This window comes from Sminthopsis crassicaudata, chromosome 4, assembly GCF_048593235.1.
Source record: "Sminthopsis crassicaudata isolate SCR6 chromosome 4, ASM4859323v1, whole genome shotgun sequence".
Lineage (NCBI taxonomy): Eukaryota > Metazoa > Chordata > Mammalia > Dasyuromorphia > Dasyuridae > Sminthopsis > Sminthopsis crassicaudata.
The window spans coordinates 368842349-368869623 of record NC_133620.1 but is presented as its reverse complement, the minus strand read 5'-3'; the positions used below and the strand labels follow the sequence as shown (position 1 = coordinate 368869623).

Sequence of the window (27275 nt, the reverse complement as noted above, 5' to 3'; positions counted from 1 at the left end):
GTCTTTCCACATTCATCATTGTCCGGGTGTAAAAAGCATTTGTTCCCACTGTAGCACAGCGTCTTATGATCTCCTCTAAAGGAGCATCTTTGTCTAATTCCCATATAATTCTTTTGCAAATCTCGTTGGCATTTTCCTTAGCCAGATGTCTGGTCATTATTTCTGTAGCTGAATTTTCTCCAATAGTTCTTTTGACAGCAGTTTGCAAACATCCCACAAAATCTGCAAAAGGTTCATTGGGACCTTGCTGTATTTTAGTGAAAGCCTCTCCACGATCTTTCTGTCCAGGAAGGACACCCCAAGCTTTTATTGCAGCCTTAGCAATTTGTTCATATATTGTCATGGTATAATTAATCTGTTCCGAATTCTCTCCATACTGACCTTCACCAGCTAAGTGCTCAAAAGTGAATTGTGTGTTAACTCCTATTTCCAAATTGCATCTGACTTGAATTTTACATAATTCATGAAATTCCGCAAGCCATAATAAATTTTCTCCAGGTTCCAGACATGTCCTTGCTATGGATTTCCAATCATTCGGGGTTAGGACTTCATAAGACAAACCATCTAGTAACATTTTGACATAAGCTGATGTAGTCCCATAAAGGGTACAACCTTTTTTCAAATCCTTAATTTTATTCAAATCTAAAGGTGCATATCTTCTCCTTTTTTTACCTACAGAGTCAGTATTTTCAATCACAGGATATGCATGTATAAAATCACTTATATCCTGTCCTTCTCTCTTAGCTTTAACCAATGCTTTTTCTAATCTTGTCATAGGCTTAGGCTTCTTCACAGGCAATTCTGTTTGTGTTTCTGCCTCTTCCCCTCTTTCTTCCTCCATCTCTGAAGGTGGGGTTGATGTGGGCCTGTCAATAATCTGTTCTCTAGGCAGGGTTGAAGCTTCTTCAAGAGAATCATACCATAATTCCTCATTTAAATCCTCTTGCTCTAGGGAAAGATCTTGATCTTTCCTTTTTTCCTCACACTTCCTCCTCTGTTCATTTTTAGAACTTTTCCTTCTCCTACAACTTGCTTGATAGTTTAAGGCTAATTGAACTATGTTGTAGATATAAAATACTTCTGCAGAAATTGAACGAGGCCCATTTTTTGCTTGAAATTCTTTCATTTCATATCCCACTAGCTTCCATTTATCTACATCTATCTTTTCTTCCTCTAAGAACCAAGGGGATGTGCGTCTTAATGCAGCCAAGAGTTTAGCAATCTGTACCCAGGTTACAAGTAAACTCTGCTCCTCAATTATGTTGATTATACTCTCTATAGTACCACTCCTGAATGGGGGTGGAGCTGAGGTTGCTTCTGGGGCTGGGGATGAGTCGGCTGAGGTCCAGGGATTGAATATAGCTAACATCTGCCCCATTTCAGCTATAAGAGATTCCTGGTTTAGCCCTTAACAAGTTAAGTTCCTTATTTATCTATTAGCACGCTCACTTAATCTTTAACAAAGTTTCCTCGTTACTCACGGTTCTGGGTCAGAGAGACTGAGATCTAGATCGGAAGCTTTTCCACTGGAATCAGGACCGTGTCTGTCCCTGTTCGGGCGCCAAATTGCGAAGGTCTGGTCTAGCTCCTCTTGTCAGGATAAGCAAAAGTCCTTGCCCCACGTGTGGACGCCAAATGTAGCGAGCTGTCGTCTCTAGAAGCTGCCGGATCGCTCTCTGGGAAGAGATCTGCTGTGTCTACTCAAATCTCTCCGATTCTTCTTCCTGTAGTGAACCGTTGTCTCCAGGCAGTTGCTGTTAACTCTTGTCCTTAGAAGTGACTTCCCTTCCTGCAGAGAGCCCCGTCAAGCCTGATGCAATGCAGAGTCCCTCTTCTTGAATCCTGGCTCTGAATCTCCTCCAGCTCTTATCCTTCTCCAGGCCGATCTGCTCTCTGGGCCCAGTGCTATCTCTTTTATCCTCCCAGAGAATGGGCGTGGGATAATGCAAGGGCTTCTGGGAAGAACCACCCCAGCCAATGAGCTTGCCCCCTCTATCAAGTCAACCTGAGTTCTCACCTTGTAATTGTCCAGAAAACCTGAATTCTCACCTTGTCACTGTCCAGACAACCTGAGTTCTCACTTAGTAATCCTAACAAAATTCCATTCAAAATAACGGTTGATAGTATAAAATATTTGGGAATATATCTACCAAAGGAGAGTCAGGAATTATATGAGCAAAATTATGAAACACTTGCCACAAAAATAAAGTCAGATTTAAATAATTGGAAAGACATTCAATGCTCTTGGAAAGGCCAAGCGAATATAATTAAGATGACAATACTCCCTAAACTAATCTATCTATTTAGTGCTATACCAATCAGACTCCCAAGAAACTATTTTAATGACCTAAAAAAAAATAACAACAGAATTCATATGGAAGAACAAAAGGTCGAGAATTTCAAGAGAAGTAATGAAAAAAAAAATTAAATGAAGGTGGTCTAGCTGTACCTGATCTAGAACTGTATTATAAAGCAACAGTCATCAAAACCATTTGGTATTGGCTAAGAAATAGACTAGTTGATCAGTGGCATAGGTTAGGTTCACAGGGCAAGATAGTGAATAAAAATAGCAATCTAGTGTTTGATAAACCCAAAGATCCCAAATCTTGGGATAAGAATTCATTATTTGACAAAAACTTCTGGGAAAACTGGAAATTAGTATGGCAGAAACTAGGCATGGACCCACATTTAACACCACATACTAAAATAAGCTAAAGAGCTAATCCAATTCCAATTGACCAATGATGGACAGAATCAGCTACACCCAGAAAAGGGACACTGGGAAATGAGTGTAAACTGAGAGCATTGTTTTTTTTTTTTGTTTGTTTATTTTGTTTTGTTTTGTTTCTCTTCCCAGATTATTTTTACCTTCCAAATACAATCCTTCCTTTGCAACAACAACAACAAAATTTGGTTTTGCACATATATATTGTATCTAAGATATTCTATAAGATATTTAATATGTATGGGAATGCCTGCCATCTAGGGGAGGAGGTGGAGGGAAGGAGGGGAAAAACTCGGAACAGAAGGGAGTACAAGGGATAATGTTGTAAAACAAACAAACAAACAAACAAACAAACAAACAAACAAAAAAACTACCTATATACTGTCAAAGAAAATGTTATAATTATAAAAATTAATAAAAAATGTTTTAAAAAAAAAAAGAAAAGACCCATGGCCATCAGGAAAAAAAAAACAAAACATATAGCATGTTTAGAAAGGCACACTTGGTATATACAACACAATTTATGTTATTTTGCTTTCTCATAAAACTCTAAAAAATGAAGCCAAATTATTATTTTAAAATTTTTAGTTAATAACAAAAGAAAGAACTTATTAAAAAACCATCAATGTAAGATACAATAAAGTTGATTTTGGAAAAAAATTTTCCCTAGTATGGCCTTTTAGGAAGTTTTTTTTTTAAGTTAGATTCTCTTCCCCCACCATGAAGTACGCTTTTGTTCCCATCTTTTCTATGTCCACTATGTCAGTCCAATTGAGGACCAGTGGAATCAGACTTTAACCTCTGTCTTCCAAATTCTAAGAAAAAATGGTAGAAGAAAAGATATATGTAAAAAGAATTTTTTTAAAATTAATTTTTTAATTAAAACATTTTTGACAGTATACATGCTTAGGTAATTTTTTACAACATTATCCCTTGTACTCCCTTTTGTTCTGAATTTTCCCCTCTTTCCCTCCACCCCCTTACCTAGATGACAGGCATTCCCATACATATTAAATATGTTATGGTATATCCTAGGTACAATATATGTGTGCAGAATCTAATTTTGTTATTGTTGTTGTTGTTGTTGCAAAGGAAGAATTGGATTCGGAAGGTAAAAATAACCTGGGAAGAAAAACAAAAAAAATGCAAACTCATTTCCCAGTATTCCTTCTCTGGGTGTAGCTGATTCTGTCCATCATTTTACATTAAAAAACTTGATGGAGTTTTAAGCACAGAGCAAATTGTCTGCCTCTTAAAGGAAATAATGATAAATCATTTACATTGTCTAAAAATTCCAGGCTCATTTCTCACATTTGTTAACTTTAAATACTTTTGCTGGGGATAAACTTTGAAATTTAAAGCCTTTAAGCTTTAAGTTATGTAATGGCTATTTGTGTTTTTAAATTGCCATTACATTATAGTATTTTCTCTTGCCTTTTTTCCTCCTTCACTTCAAAATGGTTAACTACACACTGGACCTTGTAAATCCTTTCTATTTAGATGAACTTTTGTTTGTCTAGTAAAGGTGTAGTTGTGTTTTGCAGGGTATTTTTCCTTTGTTTAGCACAATACTGTTATTGCAGATATAGGCCTCATCTGTGGTGATAAGGCCTATAAAAGTAATATAGACAATTAAACAGTCTCTAAATGCGAAGATAAAACCTTTTTTTTTTTTTTTTTTTTCTTTTTTTAAATATTTAACCAATAGTTCAAAATCAACAGCGATACTTCTTCCTCACTTGTCAGCAACAGAGCCAAGGCAGACTGTACAGTGTTCACAAGTGCTTCCTTCCCTCACATTCCAACATTCCCTTCCTAACTGTATTGTACTGTAGCCAAGGGAAAGCTGGCATCATGGAAGAAGAGCAGAGCTGGTCCAAAAGGGGCCGAGATTTGGCTGTTTGGAACAGCTTTCTCCAAAAGCCTGCCTTTCCACAACTCCTTGAATTCCTATTAAAAACAGGTCTCTGTTGTAAGCCATGGGTCTCAATGGAGAGGTGAACCCTTCTTGGGGCTCTTTGCCTTTCATATTTGCTTTGGTGGCCTTGACCTTCAGTTACTTAGGAGAGGAAGTGCCTTAGTGTTCTCCTGGATCAGGTCCCACAGGGATGAACCTTGCTCCTTTGAGCCCCTCCCTGGGAAGTTTCATAGCAACATGGATTCTGCCCCAGCTGCCTCTTTGGGACTGTCTAGCATGAAGCTACTGTCTATTAGAGAGGAATACATTTATTGCAAAATTCTGGCTACAGTGGATGTTCAGTCAGAGGAGGAAGAAAGCATCTTATGATAAGGACAGCAAAAAAACATCAAAATAACAAGAACAATAGTGCACTTTCACAAGAAGCTTTATATAGTAATTACTGACAAAAGTATTATCCATCTGGTCCTAAAAAGACTCTCAATAAATTGAGAAGAAAGATGATTTCTCTCAAAAGTCACTTTTGAGTGACTCAAGGGCATCAAATTGTTTTAAAATAGTCAGTTTATGTGTGCCAGTTTGATCAGCAAATCTCCCTTGGATTCTTTGGTTGTCTGATAAAAACTTCCCTAGTCAGGTCTCTTTTTAAAACTAGCACTTTTCAACATAGGGCCTTCTATTTCCTGAGAAATCAGAAACCACAAAAATTGTGAAAATAAAATATAGGGTTGATTTGTTGGTGCTCTTTTTGAATGCCCTCTATCCCTCTTTTTAGTCTCCTTAAGAACTTTTCCTTTCCCCCTTGCTGTGCATTATTAAATATTTTCCTGTCTAGCCTTCCTTTGTTTGTCTTGCTGAGAAAAACAGGTGTTTTTTTTTTTTTTTTTTTTTTTTTTTGTAAAACTATGGTCTTACTGTACAATTGAGCAAGTATTGTTTGGGTATTGGCCTCTGGTATATTCTGTCAGTGATTCATGGTAGGAAGGAGCGATCCAGAGAGTCAGTAGTTCCTCTAGGGATAAAGTAAGGCATTTTATAAATGGCAAGTAACTTATAATTCAGTTCGGACCAAGGAGCTTGAAGTACATTGTAGAGACTTATGTAATCCTTGCCCTAATGAGCATTATCACTTATCTCTTCAGATTATGTTTCCTTTTATTTAACACCTTTCCTTTGGTCAGATAGAGTCGAAGAAGTTCTTTTAGATTCTCAAGCTATCTGATTAAATAGAAAATATGTAGTTCTTTTTTTTTTTTTATGTAGTTCTTTTTTTATATGTAGTTCTTTTTATGTAGTTTTCTTTTTTATGTAGTTCTTTTTTTTTAATGTGGTTCCTTTTTTTTTTTAAACTCAGAGTTCTGTTTTGGTCACATGACCAAAATTTGCCCTATTATCCCTCCTCTTCCTTTCAGAGCTACTTCATATAGAAATGTTTATTTTAAAAATAACAGAAGAAAAATTAATAAAAATATGTTGGAAGACTTGGGGAGGTAATAAACTTTGCATTTCTGAATTTTTAATGCTGAATAGTAGGTTCATATCTGGCACTACTAATTTTTTCCACTAGAGTAGAAATAAATCATCTATTTAAAATTAGAGTTCAAAAACATTATTGTTGGTATTTTCACCCATTATGATCATGTCCTGCCAGTGATTATGTGAAGAACTTCTTTTTCAGTCATTCATTTAATGGATTTCCTTATGCCTAAAATTGGACACAACATGGTATGATGAAAAGAGCACTGATTTAGTAGTCAGAAGACTTGTTCAAACACCTGTATCATCTTTGGCAGGTTCTTCTTGGAACTTAGTTTCCTCATTTTTAAAATGAGACCTTTGATTTCTCCTAGTTTTAAATCGATAATCATAGGATCCTTTGTATATATCATCTTCCCAAGTACTCTAGGGTAGTGAGGAATAAGACTAAGTCCTTATCATTCTTTGGATTTACAGAGAAGACACATAAAAAATAATCATAGTGAAAGGTAAAATAGAACCAATAGTGTAAGGTTAGTGCCAAATTCCAAACAACAGAGGGGAGAGCTCACTTTTGCCTAAGGTCAGTAGCAAACCCTTTTACTAGTGGTTGAGATATGAACTTATGTATTTGTACAGGCAGAGAGAGTTGGAGAGCATAGAGATGATGCATGAGAACATACATGGATGACATCCTATGGAACAGGGCAGGGAAATGACAAATTCAGTGTCCTTGTGAAATAATGATTTGACCTATTTGGCTAACTATTTAAATGGATTATCAAGTTTAAGAGGTGAGTTGGTACTAGACTTAGTGTGATCAGTAAAAAGATAAAACATCTAGACTTGTTTGGGTTATCAGTGGGAAGCCTTTAAATGTTTTGGAGGAGAGAATGATCAGAACAATTTATGATCTTTAATCTGATGACAAGTTAGAGATTGAATTGGAGGCAGGAGAGGCTTCAAGAAATGAAAGGAGTCAAAAATGGTTTAATCAGACTAGTGATTTTTTCTTTTTTTATTATTATTCTGAAAGTTCTATTTTTGTATTTTTAAAGTGGAATTGATAGGACATTCACCAACTTGCAAAGAGGGAAATGGAAGAATCAAAGTCCGTATAAGATTTTGAATAGTTGAATCATCAGTAGAGATAAGACGTTTAAAAGAATCATCTTTGCAAGAAATTTGGTGAATTTTGTTTTGGTTCTGTTGAGTTTAATAAATTTAGATAGATTGTAGAGAAGTAGTTGTCTTACTAGGTATTTGAAAATGGAGGCCTTGTGAGTACAAAATCAAGATTGGAAATGTAGATTTTGGAGTTAGCTGTGTAGAGAGGTAAGGAAGTCTTAGCAGGGAAGACAGCAATGGAAGGTGATCATACATTAGTATGTCCACTTGTGCTGGGTGTGTTTGAACAACCAGCTAATTTAGCCAGTAAGATATAGCTAAGGCTGGTGTATTCGAGGCTCATTTTGATAATATTGCAGGTGCAGAGTGATTAGGAACAGAAAAAACAGATGAGGTAGATAGAATTATGTAGAATTAAGATTGCTTAATTGCAGTATTTTATGTACTTCAGTATTTTGTTTTCAATCATTATGCATATGTCCTACTTATAGCACCTATTCAAGGAGAGATTTGCTGTCCTAAATGTTTCTCATGCATATTTTGTATTATTTCCTATGATGAATTTATGCTTTCATGGTTCAAATGAAAGTACAAATTTAGTGGGTGATTTCTGAAACGTGAACTCCATCCTTTGAAACATACCTTAATTGCTATTTTCTGTAAGAGTTGATATGATCTCTAGAGGAGAGAGAATAGAGGAGCTAGATAAGTATGGTGTCTTGTGACACAAATTCATTTCAGGGAAGGAAAAGGGAAGCTATTTTTCCTTAGATTTTTAATGGTAATGTATCTCATAGTAGTCCATTCCGGCATGTACATTTTTTATGCCATTAAACATAAAATCTTCTTAGATATTAACTTCTTTGGGCAATAAACAGGCTTACTTATAAGATGTTACAGTGATTCCATTGGTGCTTCTCAGTGAACAATGACCTTTATAAAAAGATCCACTTATTGTTCTGAATTCTATTGTGGTTTCAGTAGAATTAGAATCAACAACTCTGCAGCACTTATTTTTAAGGCCACAAATAATGCTTATCCTATTTAATTTGGAAAATGTGTTGTATTTCTCTGTTCTAATTCAAATCTCACATTCAACCTCTGCCATTGGGGGGAATATATGCTTAAACCAATATGTGGTGAAAATGCCAGGATAATAAATCACTTTTTCCCAAGCATTCTGATTTAGGTGCATACCCCATGATACATATACTATAATGGCACTGGTGACAGATAGATGATTGACCTAGTATTATGTGGGACATAACCAATAGAGGAATTTTGTCATATGTCCATACTTTTACAAACAGTATTGGTGGTCTGCCAGTGAGTTGCAACAAAGCCCAATCTTCTTTAAGGAGTCATTACAGAGTGACAATAAATAGCCTAATTACACAACTTAATGGGAATCATTAGATAAGACTTTACAAAATAGTTTGAAAAGCTGCTGTTCACCACAACTCCTGAAGTGTTTGTTTATGTGAGTACAATGCTGGAACTGTAAGAAAAGTAGGGACAGTTCTACTCATCAGTGTAATTATCTTGGTGTTTTGTGCCAGGTAAGGGAGAAAAAAGGTAGAGAGATCTGATAAGGACTTGGGGAAAAAAAGACAAACAATATGATCCGAAAGGAGACACTTTTGTCAGTGATGACATAGAAAAGGTGGACAGGAGCAGCTTTACAGATGTTGCTATTTTACTGGGAACTGAAAACCCAGGCAAGATGACAAAAACAAAAGGCAATGACCAATATATGTCATTAGTACGAATTTTTAGAGTCTCTTCAATGGGGATAGATAAGTAACCTTAAATGAACAATGAATGATTAGAGAGCCTCCTGGGTTAGCCTATTTACCTTGAAGAAAATTATGTTTCTTATATGGCATTTCCTTTTTAAAACTGATTTTGAAGCACACTAAAAAGAAACCATTAAATGGCACTCAGATTTAAATTATTCATTAATAATTCATATCCTTTTTGCAGGATTAATTTTTCCATTTGATTTGGACCAGGAAAATATAAATATAGATACATATTTACATATGTTGATTGGCATAAAGACATATATGTACTGATGCTGTAATCACTTTATATTACCTTATAAAGGTGTTATAAATTTTAGCTGTTTCCTCTTATTGTTGTTAGTTTGTTCCTTTCTTATGTTAAATCAGAAGGGAATCTCAATCATAAGGTTCATTTTGGATAATTGGGGGTTTTGTTTTTCAATTTTCAAGGTAAGAAAGAATCCCTTTGCTTTTTGAGTGCAGGTAGAAGAGATTTGCAGCCTTAATGAGAAGATTTTGGTCTATTCCCTGTCTGAAGTACACCCAGATTATCTTACTGAGATTCCTATAATCATATGCAGGAATGTGGTGGCTTTTAGGCATGTAAGTCAGTTTATCAGTTCTCTTTAGATTTAGTCAATAGGCCTTTAGTTAATGTCTGCTATGTGAAAGATACCATGCTTAGTCCAAGGACTGCTGAAAATTGGAGTGATAGCCCTATGGAATATATGCACATTTTCCTAAACCAAGAAAGTATCACTTTATCATCATAATACCAAAATCTGTTAAAATTTGAGGTTAGAATTTTTTTCATTATTTACTATTATTAGTTTAATTTGTAATTAAACCTGAAATGACAAGGATTTTGGTTGGTAATATTTCTAAGGATTTCAGGGAGGCCATACTAGGTTTTAGTGTCGGAAATAATGATAATAAGTATATTTTACATAATGTACAATTCTGAGTATTAATTTTAGCTATCTTTCTCTATTGTACTGTAAGACCAAGAGATTGTGTAACATTTGTCCTGTATAGTTTATGATGGATAATATTTTCTGGTCACCAGTTTTGAGATACTTCTTCTGTAGACTCACAGGTTAGATCAAAATTGAGCCTGTCCTTTAATTTCTATATTCTTCATTTGTAGATTCCTGTTAATTTTTCTTAGATTACAGATACAGTTATAGAACTATTTTCCTGCCAAGGCACTTTGACTACTCTGCTCTGCTTCTCGCCAGTTTCTTTTCCCCAGTGTACTCTTCAACTCTCTCTGCCCCCAAAGGTTTTGTTTTGTTTTGTTTTGTTTTTTGGTCTGGGCATTTGACTGTACTAAAACTTTTAAAACAATCTTTTTCTATAGAATTTCACATAGCCATTGTGAAGGTGGGACCATATTAAAAATAAGGAACAAAAATAACACCTTAATATTTTCTTTCCTGTTTTCAAATTTATAGGTTGGCTGGTGATACTGTTGAATCATTTGAAATTGCTTATTTGTAGATCTTAGCCTCTAACTTTTGTCACAAATTTTTTTTTTAATCTTTAGGAATAATTTTTAAAAGATCATTTAAAAAAATTTTAGTTTTTAGTGCAAGTTCTACCAAATAGTCATCAAATCTACAAATGGTCATCATATCTATCAAATGTTTTAAAAAATCTAAACCAAATAAATCCAAATGATGAAAATCAAAATCTGTTCACAAATTTTCCTTTAAAATATTTTTTTTTTTTATTTAATAGTTTTTATTTACCAGATATATGCATGGGTAATTTTACAACAATGACAATTGCCCTTCCCTTCCCTTCCCTTCCCTTCCCTTCCCTTCCCTTCCCTTCCCTTCCCTTCCCTTCCCTTCCCTTCCCTTCCCTTCCCTTCCCTTCCCTTCCCTTCCCTTCCCTTCCCTTCCCTTCCCTTCCCTTCCCTTCCCTTCCCTTCCCTTCCCTTCCCTTCCCTTCCCTTCCCTTCCCTTCCCTTCCCTTCCCTTCCCTTCCCTTCCCTTCCCTTCCCTTCCCTTCCCTTCCCTTCCCTTCCCTTCCCTTCCCTTCCCTTCCCTTCCCTTCCCTTCCCTTCCCTTCCCTTCCCTTCCCTTCCCTTCCCTTCCCTTCCCTTCCCTTCCCTTCCCTTCCCTTCCCTTCCCTTCCCTTCCCTTCCCTTCCCTTCCCTTCCCTTCCCTTCCCTTCCCTTCCCTTCCCTTCCCTTCCCTTCCCTTCCCTTCCCTTCCCTTCCCTTCCCTTCCCTTCCCTTCCCTTCCCTTCCCTTCCCTTCCCTTCCCTTCCCTTCCCTTCCCTTCCCTTCCCTTCCCTTCCCTTCCCTTCCCTTCCCTTCCCTTCCCTTCCCTTCCCTTCCCACCTCACCCCCACCCCACCCCACCCCACTTCAGGGCTGGTGCTCTTTCCACTGTGCCACCTAGCTGCCCCTAGAATATTTTTCATGAAATATTTTCTGAGGATCTTACTTGGTACGTAATATAAAAGGGGAAACCACTGATTCTTGGGTCAGCAGATCAGAATTTAAATCCTGATTCTGCAATTAGCAGAATTCCTTGGATAAATCAATTTATTTTACTTGACCTCAATTTATTCATCTGTAAAATGAGGATATTCTACTTTGGCTTCTGAGGTCCTTTCCAGATTTCTATCATACCTGCATCTATGATCAATTGTTTATAGAGCATGTTTGGCAAACAACTGTCTCTGTAAATGACTAATTAAAGGTAATATGTTCAACATATTTATTGCAAATATAAAATGCAAATTCTTTCTGGTACCCTTTTAAAAAGGTGACCAGACCTACTTGAGTAGGCTACCAATATGTGCCCCAAGAGTTACCAAGAGGCATTTAAATCAGTTTTTGTCAGATGTGCTCATGTTCTGTATTTTACCTCTTGATAGCCCCAATTTTCCAAAAGGACTCCATCTGAAATTGAAATGTGTTCTAGTGGCTTGTTAAGTACTTGCATGATTGCCTATGCTTTTGGAAGGACTTTTACTTAGTACCCTTCTCTTGGATGACCTCTCTATAGCTCTATTTAAACTTGGAAACTTTGGTCCTTCAAACAGTTAGCCTTACTGTCTCATTCTGCTAGTGTTCATTGTAAACACATTAGGATTATCCCCAAGACTGCATAAGATCTGTTTTTTTCTTCAGTTGTTTTCAAAGTTTAGTGGAGGTAAAAGTTAATTTTTAGCAGGGTCATGCTTGTAAGGATTGGATAATGAAGTGAGCACAGGTCACATTGTTAGCCCTTTCTTTTGCTGAGTGGCTGCTGTTCTGCTGACTACAGTGCTAAGTGGGGTTTTTTGGAGAGCAGGAAAACAATTTGCTTTTCATTCCAACATTGTATAGCCCTGAGGTGCACTGTTTTTCATTTAAGCAACCCCAAAAGTAGAAATGGAAAACAGTAAATTACACTTGGCTTTTCAGGGACTTTTTGCAGGAGAACAAATTTTAGTAAGCATTTTTTGACATTAAATAAAGTTAAGATCATTATTAGATTATATTGAAAGCAGCATATTTTAATGGGTTAAAAGTAGGTGGTTTCTTCCAATGTAGTGATAGAAAACAATGTTTATAATGAATACTCCTCACAAATTATGTACAAAACTCATCGTGGCTATTAGAAACTGTTGTATTTTATACTAGAATAGAATGGGATGGAGATTGATCACATGATTTCATTTGGTCACCCTCTGCCTAAGTAGGTTAACACCTTTTTGCCTAAAGAATCCATCTGAGTATACATCTGAGGTGCAATTTAATCAGGCCTTCCTAGCTTTAGGACAAACTCTTTTTGTGCTGTTATGCTGCCTTTCACATTTTTCTTTCAGAAACAGATATATTTACATTACCCCCAATTTTTCAAACCCAATAAACTATTGATTAAAGAATTTTGTATATCAGAAGAACACTGGATCTAGCTGTCAAGAAATTATCTTTTCTGGATAAAATTAAGGGTTGAATTAAGGTTGCATGTAAAGGGGTGTGTCAGGTAGAAAGTTAATCACTTCATTGGAGACTTCATCAAAGAGGAAAGATACGAGGATGAGGTCTAGAGATTTAAGGTTGAAATTTTGATAAAAGTATGAATTTAGTTTCTTTTTCCTGAAGTATAGACCATGTTACTTCCCTAAAGTAATAAATTCACTCACTTCTAATTGGCATCAAATACAGTTTCCTACTGGATTGTTTATTTTCAGCCTAGAAGTTTTGGCTTCTAGAGGCTTGAAGGGCAAAGAGAATGCTTAATGATCATTAAGCAAGAAAATGTATGTTGCTTACTAGAATGACACATAAAAAATGTATTGTGTACATTTATAAGTAATATATAAATTACTTCACTATTAATTAAAAAATAAAGTATAAGCTATCCATCATATGCACAACATGTAGCATATAATAGAAGACTTTAGTTATCCCAAGTTAGATAGTTTGTGTTTTTTTATGAGTATCGTGAAAATTACTATCATAAATATTTGACTTGGTGGAGAAATATGGAGCCACTCTTAGGTCCATTAATATAAGTAGAATAGTTGACAAGAAATTTAGCATGATACATTGAAAAAAATACCTTTGTTTTTTAGTCAAAGAATTTAGATTTTAATCCCATCTCTCTCACTTATTACCTGTTTATCCAATTACCAGCCTTCTGTGGTCTTTGTGGAACAAATAATCCTCTGCATTTCAGTAGCCTCCATCACTTGAAATTGCTTACAGTGCAGTACAGTTATTCAGCTTTTTAATTTTTAAAAATAATACTTTAGGATTGCTTCAATTTTGCTCTTTATCTTTCTTTCAGAGACTAATTTTATATAATAACTAACATTTTTTTAAAAGAAAAAGAGAAAGAAGAGAAAAGCCATTAAAACCTATCAATATATGTGAGGGAAAAACCATGAGAATATATGCAGTTTTACTCCTTGTAAGACCCATTACTTCTAGAATGGACTGTTCAAAGATGTCCTCTTTTATTTCTTTTTGGGGAGCATGCTTGTTCTTTGCAATTTACAACAAATACCTGATTTTTATACTAATTGTTCTTTCCATTGTCAGTTCTGTTCATTTTGGACATTATTTTCTTGGCTCTGCTTACCTCCCTTTTCATCATGTCCTTTAAGTCCCTTCATAGTTGAGATAATTGGTGATTCTGGAGACAGCAGTTTGAGTTGAGTGAGGACAAATTGCCAAATCTCAAAGAGTCTTCTTGGGGTGAATGAGAGGAAATGAATAATAGATATTAAGTGTAGACAGCATTTTTATGGACTTTTCTGAGGAAGGGAGAAGAGAAAACAACAACACTATAGCTTTAGGGGAATATAAAGTATATTTAAAGGTTTTTAAAGATTGAGAAAAATTTGGGTATGTTTGAAGCTGAAAATTAAAGAGAGAGAGGATAACAGAAAATTATTGAGGATAATTTAATTTGCTGGAGAAGATAGGAGGGGATAGGTTCAAGTGTACATTTATAGCAGTTGGCCTTCTCAAGGAGAAAGGCTACCTTAGTGTCACAGACTATGGGAAAGGACAACAGAAAGAGAGGTGATGTTAATGAATATTTTAAAGAAGAGAAAGGGTGTAGAAGGAACTCATGGTGAATGACCTTGATTTTATTTTTTATTTAATTAATTTAATTTAATTAAGAGACAATGTCTCCATTTGAGAAAGGGATAGAAGCAGGAGATATAAATAGATGATTTGGAGAGGAAAGAGAAAGTAAAGATTAGCTACCTGCAAGATATCCCTCACTGTAGAAATTACCTCTACCACTGGAGATCAGCAATTCATTTGTACCTTGTTTTAAAGAATTCCCCAAGATGTTGAAATCTGGGATGACTTACTTATTAGTATAAATCGCATGCAGAATTTTAACCCAGTTTTTTCAGATTCCTAAGGCAATCCTTGATCTACTCTGTCCCACTATCTCTCAGCTTTCTTTCACAACTGAGGGAATTAAAATATTTCACCTAAACTAATCTTGTATTTACTTGAAGTCTACAGGAAGACGAACTTCCATAATTCTTTTTGTTTACCAGTAGAATCATAAGTGGGCTGACAGGAGATGATTTTGGTATGTTTCAGACAAATAACTTACTTCTGAGCTCTGGCAGATACTAATCTTGCCCTCCTTTGTAAAATGGCTAAAGTCAGTTATTCATTAGCAAGGTTAAAAAAAAAAAAAGTGTAAATAACATCACCTAATAAGGTTAAACTGATTTAGATTTCTTGGGAGAATAAAATAGTTTAATTCACACCCAAGAGACTTTTCAATAGAACGTGTGTGTGTGTGTGTGTGTGTATGTGTGTGTACTAGAAGACTGTAGTTTCTCCTTCTTAATAGCTTCCTGCTGCCTTAATAGCATGCAAAACTCAGGAACGTGACAATACTTTTGACATCTCTCTTAATTTTGGGTTGAATTTATAACCCTAACTTTGATATTCTTCTCTTCCTTCCCCCCCCTCCCCAATATTCTGTATAAGGGAAGATTTCAATGTATGTAGTTTGGATATAGGTAAATTCCCTTTGTTCTAGAACAAGTAATTTTATTTACTGTTTCAAAAGGATTTTCATTTCATAAAATACCATGCTTGATTTGAAAGAAAACTATCATTTGGCATGTATCTTTGAGGTTTGCTTGTGTAAAAACACATAGGTTCGTGAGAGAACAAAACCTTTAAAGCTGTTTTTTGCCCTTCCAACCTTACATTTCTATTATCGTTGTGATAGATTAAAGTTTTCTGTGCTTTTCATAATGAGAACTTTAGGCTTTATTTTTCAGACTTATTAGATTTTTATTCCTAAATTCTAACAGCACGGCAAACTAGTTTTCTTTGTATATCAGTATCTCTTCACTTTGTGTCATGGACACATAATTGTGAATACTTACTTTTTATTCTACTTTGAACCATAACTCCAGTGTTTGCTAGCTATGATAAAGATACTTGCTTCTTAGGAGGAAAAATAAAAAAGGTAACACCATTGCTATGACCTCTTTAGAAAATCTGTCTTGGTTAGTCTTCTATTAATGATAGAGATGGTTGAAAACTTGCTTAATGATTGACTTATTTGTTCTGTAGTCAACCAGTAAGGAAGATAGACATTGATTATGTACTTCCCCTCAGGATCAATAAGAGTTTGGAAAATCTGCTCAGTATTTTTAGTTCTATATTATATACTATGCCAATTAATAGCATTTCCATGCTCTTTTTTAGCTTGCTTTCTTTTTTGTTTTCTTTCAGTCCTTCTGTTTCCTTCTTCCATCTTTTATATATCTTTGCTTTTAATTGCCACTTAAAAACAAGTCCTTATGAGTAATTAGTTTCTCCACTTTCTTCTCATTTGTACATGTTGGAGATAATTGTTTTTTGGACCAACTTGTGCTTGTGAGAGACTTCCTACACAATCAATAAATCAGTATTTACAGGGAATTGTTTGTAATGCTTTATAATGTCTTATTGCTGTTACATCCTACTTCAGTCACTTTATAGATGATCAAGGCACAGAGAAAGAAAAGCATCTTTTAGACAAATAGCGAAATTGTTGATAAAGTTGGGATTTTTCAGTCTCTCTGTTTATAAACACTTGCTAAATTGCTGAATGATCTAATGTTACTTTGTTGTTGATGGAACTGGATAAGGGCATGTAGGTTTTTCCAGGCCTCTTAACCCTTTGCTGCCAAGAATATTAAATTTATTCTTGCTAATTGGAGGGAAACAAAAAAACCTACACAGTGTTGTTATTAATACTTAGAATAGAAAACACAAAAAGATGAAATTGAATGTTAAGTGTAAATTTACACAGCATAAATGATTCTCCACCATCCTTCTACCAAGAACTACTCTGTGAACATTTTTTCTCTGTTTCTGCCTGAGTTTCCCATTTCTATATGTCCCACAGTCATTCTGTGATAGTTTCAGGACGCTCTTCTCTTTTTTTTTCTTTTTGTCCACAGAATAACTTCTGGCTTCTTTCAAATGCAAAAGTTATGGATTATAGAATTAGTATAGTTTGGTATTCTTTTCACTCATGTTCCTGATTTCATTCTGCCCTTGTTTTTCCCTAATTCTTTTCATATTCTGCATATTTGAGGTTTGAAGATTCATATGCTTTTCAACATTTTCCAGGAGCTGTTGCATCTCACTGTAGAAGGGATGGACAAAAAGGTATATAGGTTGCCCAATTTCTGCTAAGAAGTAACTTACACTTCCACCTAAATTTTATGTGATATTGTAAAAAAGCTGCAAAATGTTCCTCTTTTCAAAATGCACAGTCAGAATAAAGAAAAAAGGCCCAGCAGAAGGAAAAATGAACATTTACACTCACTTAACTCTTAAAATGATGGCTTGTATCAGTGGAATTTTATCTTCCACTTTAAAAATGTAAGCATTTGTTGATTGTTTGTCATTTAAAAATTTTTTTGTTTATATTCTTTGGGGGTCTCTTTTCCTGGCACTAATACATAAAATTCCTAGTAAATGGTGATTAAGAGATTTCTTAATGTTGCCATTTGAAATTTTTCAGGCTGCTATCCTTGTCCAGGGCCAAACATGAATCCCATTGCTCTTGGAAGCCGCTGGCTTGCTTATGCAGAAAACAAGGTAAGACTGCATAAGCTTTAACGATTTCCTTTTTTGCAAGAGCCAAGTATTTTCCATTCCAGTCAAAGCGATACATAACTATGTCCTTTTCAATTTTGAGTGTTAATCATTCCAGTGCAAAACACCATCTCCCTGTTCTGTGTACTCATAATTTTATAGGGTTTGAATTAGATAAAGAATTTTAATTTTTTGTATCTCTTTTTTAAAAATGTATTTTATTAAAAAAAAAAAAGAACAGAAAAGGAATACAAAACAAAAAAACTTTTCAGTTTTGAGTATTAATCATTCCAGTGCAAAACCCCATCTCCCTGTTCTGTGTACTCGTAATCTTGTAGGGTTTGGATTAGATAAATAATTTTAATTTTGTGTTTCTTTTTTTTTTATTTTAAAAATTTATTTTATTTACAAAAAAAAAAAAAGAAAAACAGAAAAGGAATACAAAACAAAATAAAGCAAAACAAAAGAGAACACTGTCATATACTTCAGAGAACATTAGGGAGGATTCAAAATATATAACAAATTGCCAGTTCAAAAAGTATATCTATATGTAAAAGAAATTATATTAATGAGTGTCCATATTTTCTTTACTTATTTGTAGCTTATTCTTTTGTTCTCTGCTGCACACATTTTTACTTTTTTCTTCCCCCCTTTTATCCCCTGTTCCCCCCAAGCAAGATATAGTTAAGAAAGGATTTTTTTATATAAACATATGTAGATATATACATACACATACATGCCTAACACACACACACACCCTCCTACCCTCCCATCTTTCACCCCCACATATACCTTTCCTATTCCTGTTGACTCTTTGTTTTAATTCTGCTCTTAACTTGCCTTGCTGTTGCTTAGCCTCCTCCCACTCATGAATCCTTCCCTTGTCTTCTTCCTTCAAGACATAGAATTGGATTTGGAACTGGGTGATGGAACGACAAAGTTTTTATAATAAAAGGTCATCTAGAATGCTCTTTCCCACTCACTCAAAAGCATAGCAAAGATATCAATATTTAAATATACTTTAATATTTAATTACTTTTGTAAGATTTGAGGATAACAGTTAATTTACCCCTAGTGTCTCTATCAACAAATTGGGGGAAACTGAGACAGTTGTTTCAATCAGTACTTGAATCTTTCTCCAAAGGCAACATTTTAATCTATTGTCCAAGCCATATTCAACTAAAGGGTCAAGTCTTAATTATTTAAATAACTAAAGCTATAGTACTCCAACTAAACTAGCCAGGGCTCTGGCTATTCCTAGGATGCTGTTCCTGGGAGTGGATCTCTCATCTCTTGAATCCCTATTAAAATATTTGATTAATGGACAAAATTCCTTTCTTATTGAAACTATATGTTTATTATTATTTTTTCTTCCTTGGCATCTTTACATAAATAGCAAAAAAAATTAGCATTTTCTATGGCATCTATGAACTTGAATATTAATAAAGCTTATGGCTAATTGTTCCATATCTCAAAGATAACCACCAATCCAGGTTCTTTTTTTTTTTTTTTTTTTTTTGCTAAATTGGAATGGTTACTATAAGTTAGGCACAAGCAGAAGTAAAGAGCATTTGACAAATAAGGATGTGGTAAGGAAAACGATTATTTGGTAAAGCCACAGAGCTAGCAAATCCTCAGTCTCTAAAAATGTATCAAGTTTAAAAAAAAAAACTTGTAAAGTTTTACATTTATGTCACATGGACTTTTGGCATTTGACCCAGTCCCTAATTTAGGCTGTTCTTCTTGGCCATTTTCCAGTTTATTTTTCCTGAAGATTGTCCTTTCTTATTTTGTTGGCAAATGGTTTGCAATGCTGTATAGTGACATAATGATATCTTCTCATTTTCACATCTGAATATATTTCTGTGGAAGGCTAGAGACATAAATAGAAGGCTATACATTGTCTTTTGGTGATCATAAATGGATCTTTATTTTTGCCAAATTCTGCATATACATTTTAAGGTTTTGTGCAAATAATAAGTTCTGTGTGTATAGACACACAGTAGAAATGGGCATCGGCTATTGTAGGCACAATCATTCCTTATGATACACTATGGATTCTTTTATAAGAGCCTGAATTTACAAGGCCTGAATTTGTATATATTGCAGATATTACAGCATGATTAACTAAGAAAAAGATTACAACTCTGATACTGATTCTGCTTTCAAGAAGAAGATATTTTCTTCTTACCGTGATAGATTGCTTTAGAATTCCATGGCTCATAATAGCCAGTCGTATTCCTTCTTATTGTTGTTTCTGAGCAATTCTTTTTGAATGACATTTTGACTGGGCGTTCCTAGATTGAACCAAATTGCCAGTCAATCAATCAGTGAGACTTTATTAAGTAAGTAATTGCTTTGGATCAGTCAGTGTGCTCAGAGCTTGGGTAATTATCTTTATTTTACTTTATATTTTAATATAAAGTTTTATTGTTATCTGTTTTAAATTACTAAAACATTACTAACATCCCAGAGAGCCTTCCCATTTGTAAAATATTTTAAAGACAAAAAAGAGAATTACAATTGAAAAAAAAAACAGTCAAACTGATCTGAACATTAAAAAAGCTGAAAATCTATGTTATGTACCAATGTTGTATTTCCTTCTTTCACTGGTAGTTATTTTTAAACTAAAGGCAGTGAAGGTTATTTGAGAATTTCAACAATTTCCAAAGCAACTTCTAATCTTTATTGACTTTCTGAATAATAGGGAGACTGACTTTTTTCAAACTTGATATCTTGTTATGCCACCCTAAATGGGCTTTTTATAAAATCATTGTAAGAAACTTCAACTTCGATTAGCTTGATAGAAAAGGATCTTTGTCTCTATCTATCTATCTGTGTATCTATCTATTCATTAGAATAGATATTTTATTTTTTTATTTTAATTTTTTTAATTTTAATTTTCTATGTTCTTGAAGTTGGGAAGGGGAAAGGGGTGGTGGAAATGTTAAAATTTCTAAGGCCAAGTTTTTCCCTGGATAGGCAGCAGGAGGCAGCAAAGAGATGTAATTATTTTCATGTTTCTTACCCACCAGTCCAGTGATCTTGCTTTCCCTGGTCTTTGTAATAAAACCTCACTTTCAGGTTAACCTTCCATGCAGTAATTTCTTACCACTCACCTTCTGTTTCTAGCTAGTGATTGGTTCTATTGAAAAATTTCAAAAGAGACTTTTCTGTAAGATTGGTGTATTTTGTTAAATTCTGTTCAATTTTAAAAGACTATATTAAATTCTATATTTTATTCAAAATTAGAATTGCTCAAAAACATTATTCCTATTCATAGTAATTATCCATGGTAGACCATTTTTTGCTTAGAGACCATGACTAGAACTAACATTCTAAATTCACTGTATTTAATGCTTTCATTGGCTCTCAGAATCATAAGTTTAGAGCTGGATAAAAGCTTAGAGTTCCTGTCATCCATCCCCATCATTTATAGGATAAGAAACTGAGAAGGCAAGCAATTTGCCAGAGGTCTCAAGAAACAAGGCTTCAAGATCTTTCTAGGATGCAAACCCAGACCCTCTGATTTGAAGTCCTTCAATTTTTCCATTGTCCCTCCTGGATATATTTTCTTTTCAGGACAGAATAATGAACGAGTTATAGTATAGTCAAATACATGTAAATAATAAGCTCAGTTATTATGAAGCGATTTTGGACAATGGCTATTTCTATAAGTTAAATAGATTATCCAAGGATGTTTTGTTTTGTTTTCTTTTGCTTTGCTTTTGGGGGAATTGTTTGCTGCTTCTTCCTTCTTATAGAACTAGGAAGAATGGAATGAAATGGTGACTTTTTAAAAACTTTTCATGATCATTTTCTGCAAATGAAATTTGTGATTTTTCTTTAGTAATTGATAGCATTGAATTATTTGCATCAAAAGAATTGTATAACTTTTTAAAATTACCTCTTTATATTCAAAGTAATAAGTACTTTGTCCTGATATAGAAAATCACTAAAAGTTTTATATACAGAACACGAGAAGCATAGTAAAGCATGTTGCAATTAACTATCTTTAACTCTTTCCCTTTTCCATGGTATACCAAAACACAATTGGAATAGGCATATGGCAAATTATTTGCCATTTTTTAAAAAAAACCAATTTATGATCATTAAAATGAAAAGACAACTAGTTTTATCCAAATTCCTAGAATGTCAAATATTTAATGATACAAAGACATGACTAAGGCCTTTGATTATATTTATTTAAATTTATTTGTGGTAAAGCTGCCAGACCCCAAATCCTGCTATTTCAAAGTTTATGAATTCTTAGGGAGTAGTCATCTTGTAATTGAAAACCAGAAAGCTGAGAATTTAGCATGTGGGTGGCACTCAGCAGGACTTTTTTTCTTTTTCCTTAAAAAATATGTCCTCTACACCTGCACATACCCTTCCACATATGTATAGTAAATAGGTCCCATGTTAATAGGTTCTAGAGTTGTAGATTTTAATAGTAGTAATTTGTTGGCGGTGTTTTTCCTAGCTGATCCGGTGCCATCAGTCCCGTGGTGGAGCCTGTGGAGACAACATTCAGTCCTACACTGCCACAGTCATTAGTGCTGCCAAAGTGAGTATCTCTACCACCCCTGGGAGAGGTGATCATGTTGGAGAGATGCTCAGGTTTCCTTGCTGAGCTCTATTGAGGCTGCCCTTTTCCCTTTTTCTCAAATGAGAGAAGTTAAAAAAAAAATCAGGCAGAATTGTTTTACCCCTCATAAGAATTGCTGGTTAAATGATGTGATATTTGATCTTTCTATGTTCACAAGTGCACCTCGTTTTCTCCAGTACCAATTACATTATTTGTGTTTATCATCTTATTTTATCATCTTTTCAAGATCCTCTCTTTTATTTCAATTGATACAACTTTTGAAGAAAGCCTCATATTTCCAAGGCAGAGGTATCTTTTCTTTTTTTTTTTTTGTCATTGGTTTCCACAACACTGTTAGCTACATGAGAACATCTCTTTGCATCTTTCAAATTTTCTGGGTTTTCTTGATGTGAAAGAATGAATATTCTTTGGGGAAAGTTTAGGCAAGCCACTAGAGTATCTAAAGGTTCATTCATGTCAAATAGCCTTTTTACCCTAGCATTTATTAAATGAGTTCTTTCTACTGGAGGAAAAAAGCAAAAGAAGGAAAAGAAAATGAATTTATATATTGACTTGCCAAATTCATACTGATTTCAATCTTTTCTTATAGTTGCTATCCTTACGATTCGTGAAGTATACAATAAAACCCTTTTAATAAGAGGGACTAAAATATAAATCTACATGACACTATGTAATGGAAAGCACAAATATACAGAAAGAAACAGCAGAAAAAGAAATCAAAAGTGATGTAGTATAATATAAAGCAAATTTCACCTTGAAATGAAAATGCTTTTAAAACTGATCAGAAATACTTAACTGAGGCATTTTTGAGTTTATCCTATAGGTGACTGAGAAAAACACTTCCCATTTTTAGGTTACTGAAGTCCCTTTTTTTAAATGGTATTTTATTTCCCCAAATACATGTTAAGATACTTTTCAAATTTCATTTTTATAAAACTTTGTTTTGAACTTTTCTCCTTCCCTCTCTTACTTGTCCTATCTCCAGGACAGCAAATAATCTGATGTAGGTTAAATATATATAGTCCTTCTAAAGATTTTTTTATATTTATCATGTTATGCAAGAAAAAAAAAAGCAGACCAAAAGGGAAAAAAAACACAAGAAAAAAACAAACAAAAAGGTGAAAATATTTTACTTTGATCCAGATTCAGTCTCCATAATTCTCTCTCTAGATGCTGCTACAACCATTTTTGCAATGTGGGTCCTTTTTTTTTTTTTTTTAATGATCTCTTTGAGATATAGACCCAGTAGATATTGCTGGATGAAAGGATATGCAGTTTTATAGTCCTTTAAGTATAGTTTCTTTTTTTTTTTTTTTTTTTTTTACAGCTTTTTATTTACAAGATATATGCATTGGTAATTTTTCAGCCTTGACAATTGCAAAACCTTTTGTTCCAATTTTTCCCTTTCTTCTCCCCCATTCCCCCCAGATGGCAGGTAGACCAATACATGCTAAATATGTTAAAGTATATATTAAATGCAATATATGTAAACATCTCCATTCAATTATTTTGCTGCACAAGAAGAATTGGACTTTGAAATAATGTACAATTAACCTGTGAAGGAAAACAAAAAGGCAGGCGGACAAAAACAGGGATTGGGAATACTATGTTCATACTCATTTCCCAGAGTTCTTTTGCTGGGTGTATATGGTTCTATTCATTATTGAACAAATGGAACTGATTTGGTTCATCTTATTATGGAAGAGAGTCATGTCCATCATAATTGATCATCATGTAGTATTGTTGTTGAAGTATATAATGACCTCCTGGTCCTGCTCATTCACTCAGCATCAGTTCATGTAAGTTTGAGCATAGTGTCAAATTGCTTTCCAGGATGCTTTGAATCATTTCACAACTCTACCAACAGTGCCTTAGTGTTCTACCTTTCCCACATCCCCTCCAAAATTTATCCTTAGCCAGTCTTATAGATGTGAAGTGGTATCTGTTTTATTTTCATTTCCTTTAATCATTTTTTAAAAATGTTTAGGGCATTTTTTTTTCATATGACTAGAAATGGCTTTAATTTCTTCATCTGAAAATTTCCTGTTCATATCCTTTGACCATTTATCAATTCTGGAATGACTTGTATTCTTATAAGTTAGACTCAGTTCTTTTTGTATTTTAGAAATGAGACCTTAATTAGAAACACTGGATGTAAATTCCCCCCCCCCCCCCCCCAGCATTCTGCTTCCCTTCTAATCTTGAGAGCATTGGTTTTGTTTGTGCAAAACCTTTTTAATTTAAAATAATCAAAATTATTCATGTTTTATTTCATAATGTTCCGTAGTTCTTCTTTGGTCATAAATTCTTCCCTTGTCCAAAGATCTGAGGGGTAGACTATCCCTTGGCCTACTAATTTGCTTACGATTCAACTTCTACATCTAAATCATGAACCCATTTATACCTTATCTTGATATAGTGTATTAGGTGTTTGTCAGTAGCTAATTTCTGCCATGTTATTTTTCATTTTTCCCAATATTTTTTGTCAAATACCGAATTCTTATCCCAGAAGTTGGAGTCTTTGGGTTTATCAAATACTACATTATCATAATCATTGACTATTGTTTCTTGTGTACCTAACTTTTTTCAGTGACCCTCTTCTCTTATTTTTTAGTTAGTATCAAATGGTTTTGATGATCGTTGCTTTATAATATAATTTTAGGTCATATTGCTAGGCCACCTTCCTTCACATTTTTTCCATTAATTTCCTTGAATTTCCTGACCTTGTGTTCTTCCAGGTGAATTTTGTTATTAGTCTTTTTTAAAATAGTATTTCTCTTTCTAAATATATGCAAAAAGAGTTTTCAACATTCATATTTAAAAAAATTTTTTATTATTAAAGCTTTTTATTTACAAAGCATATGCATGGATAATTTTTCCAACATTGCCCCTTGCATAACCTTTCATTCCAAATTTTCCCCTCCTTTCCCCTCATCCCCTCTCCTAGCTGGTAGGTAGTGCAATACATGTTATATATATTGAAATACATGTTTAATCCAATATATGTATACATATTTTTACAGTTATCTTGTTGCATAAGAAAAATTAGATCAAGAAGGAAGAAAAAGAAAAACTGAGAAAGAAAACAAAATGCAAGCAAATAACAACAGAGTGAGAATGCTATGTTGTAGTCCACATTCTGTTCCCGTGGTTCTCTCTCTGGGTATAGATGGCTCTCTTCATAACTGAACAAGTGGAACTGGTTTGAATCATCTCAGTGTTGAATAGAGCCACATTAATCAGAATTGATCTTCATTTAGTCTTGTTGTTTCCTTGTATAATGATCTCCTGGTTCTTCTCATTTCACTTAGCATCAATTCATATAAGCTTCTCCAGGCCTCTCAGAAATCATTTGCTTATTGTTTCTTATAGAACAATAATATTCCATAACATTCATATACCATAATTTATTCAGCCATTCTCCAACTAATGGGCATCCACTCAGTTTCCAGTTTCTATCCACTTCAAAAGGGGCTGCTACAAACAATTTTCCCTCCTTTAAGAACTCTTTGGGATACAAGCCCAGTAGAAACACTGCTGGATCAAAGGGTATGCACAGTTGGATAACTTTTTGAGCATAGTTCCAAACTGCTCTACAGAATGGTTGGATCCATTCATAGTTCCACCAATTCAACATTCATCTTTGCAAAGCCTTGTATTCCAAATTTTTCTTCCTCTTTCCTCCTATATATAGGATTGCTAAAGCAATCCTATATAGGTTAAATATATGCAGTTATTCTAAATATATTTATTACTACTTTTTTCTAGCCCTATAAAGTAATTTTTTCAAGCCTTTTAAAAACCCTCATTATTGCCTGACCCTCATATAAAAATAAGGTAATTTATTGTTATTGTCCAAATAGGTAATTGATTCATTTACTGATTTTGATGACTCATCACAATGACTCATCACACAGGATCACAATATTTAGAGAGAACCTTAGAGATCATATAATTGCATCTACCACCCTTTCCATTTTTTTTTGCATTGAGGAAATTGGGTCCATGTGCTTGTGTGCTTCACAAGATCCAAGTCATCTAACTCCAGACCCTCTGCTCTTTACCATCTTCATCACAAGCATCAGACTTTTCTCTCTTTTCAGCTGCCTTGTTTGTGCTTTTAAGGAAAACTCTTTATGGTATGCATTTGAATGCTGTCACTTATAGCGTGAAAGATAATTTCCCTCGCTTTCCTGACATAAATGTTTAGGTTTTTTGTTTTTTTGTTTTTTTTGTTTTTTCAAATGAGATTTGGGATTGAATAGTTGACCAGATCCTGTAAATAATTTTTGTGGACATATTTGAGTGGAGATAGGCATAATGTTTCTGAAAAGAGCAAGTTGAAGCTGTGTGTAAGAAAAGCAGGGGCTGATACCTAACTCAGAGCCTTACATTAGCATTTCAAGTTCATTTTGGATATCCTTAGACCAGAGTCTCTGGCATTTGGATTACAGTTAACCTCCCATATCCCTGACCTGGTTAATGTACAGCAGTACTATCACTGGGGAGGTTAGGAACAACAAAACCATAGCTCATATTTTTTTCCATAACTTTAAAGCGCTCTCATGTTTGTTTGACCAGTTAGTATTCAAACTTGTGGAGTTCTTCTTGACTTATTATTCAATCAGGTATAAGCTCCTTGGAGCAGCTTCTGCAAGAGAAAAGATTTTCATTTGAACTAAGTGGACTTTCCCTGGGGCTTCCCTAAGATTAATTTTCCCTTATGTTATTTATTTATCACCACTGTCTCTAAACTCAGGGACATAAAACTTGCCATTTAGCAAGAAAGTTTCTTTCCCTAGCATTACAGTGACTATGACTTGGATAGAAAGCATCTAGCTGAAAAGAAGATGTAGAGTGATCATGAAATGGTCGCGATTCTCCTAACAAATGTTTTCCCCTAGATATCCGGTCTTATCCTATAGTAGCTTATTAAAAACTTTTTTTTCTTCCCCCTGAGGCTGGGGTTAAGTGACTTGTCCAGGGTCACACAGCTAGGAAGTGTTAAGTGTCTGAGACCAGATTTGAACTCGGGTCCTCCTGAA

At 34.4% G+C, this 27275-nt stretch overlaps 1 protein-coding gene across 16 annotated transcripts in view; it reads left to right on the top strand.

The window, feature by feature from the left end:
• BCAS3 (BCAS3 microtubule associated cell migration factor) overlaps positions 1–27275 on the top strand; it is a 784754-nt gene that overhangs the window by 201615 nt on the left and 555864 nt on the right. For all 16 annotated transcript variants that reach the window (XM_074262034.1, XM_074262038.1, XM_074262041.1 and 13 more), the window contains exons 10-11: positions 17548–17624; positions 22105–22188. In XM_074262034.1, coding sequence (XP_074118135.1) covers positions 17548–17624; positions 22105–22188 — 161 coding nt within the window. The remainder of the gene's footprint in view (positions 1–17547; positions 17625–22104; positions 22189–27275) is intronic.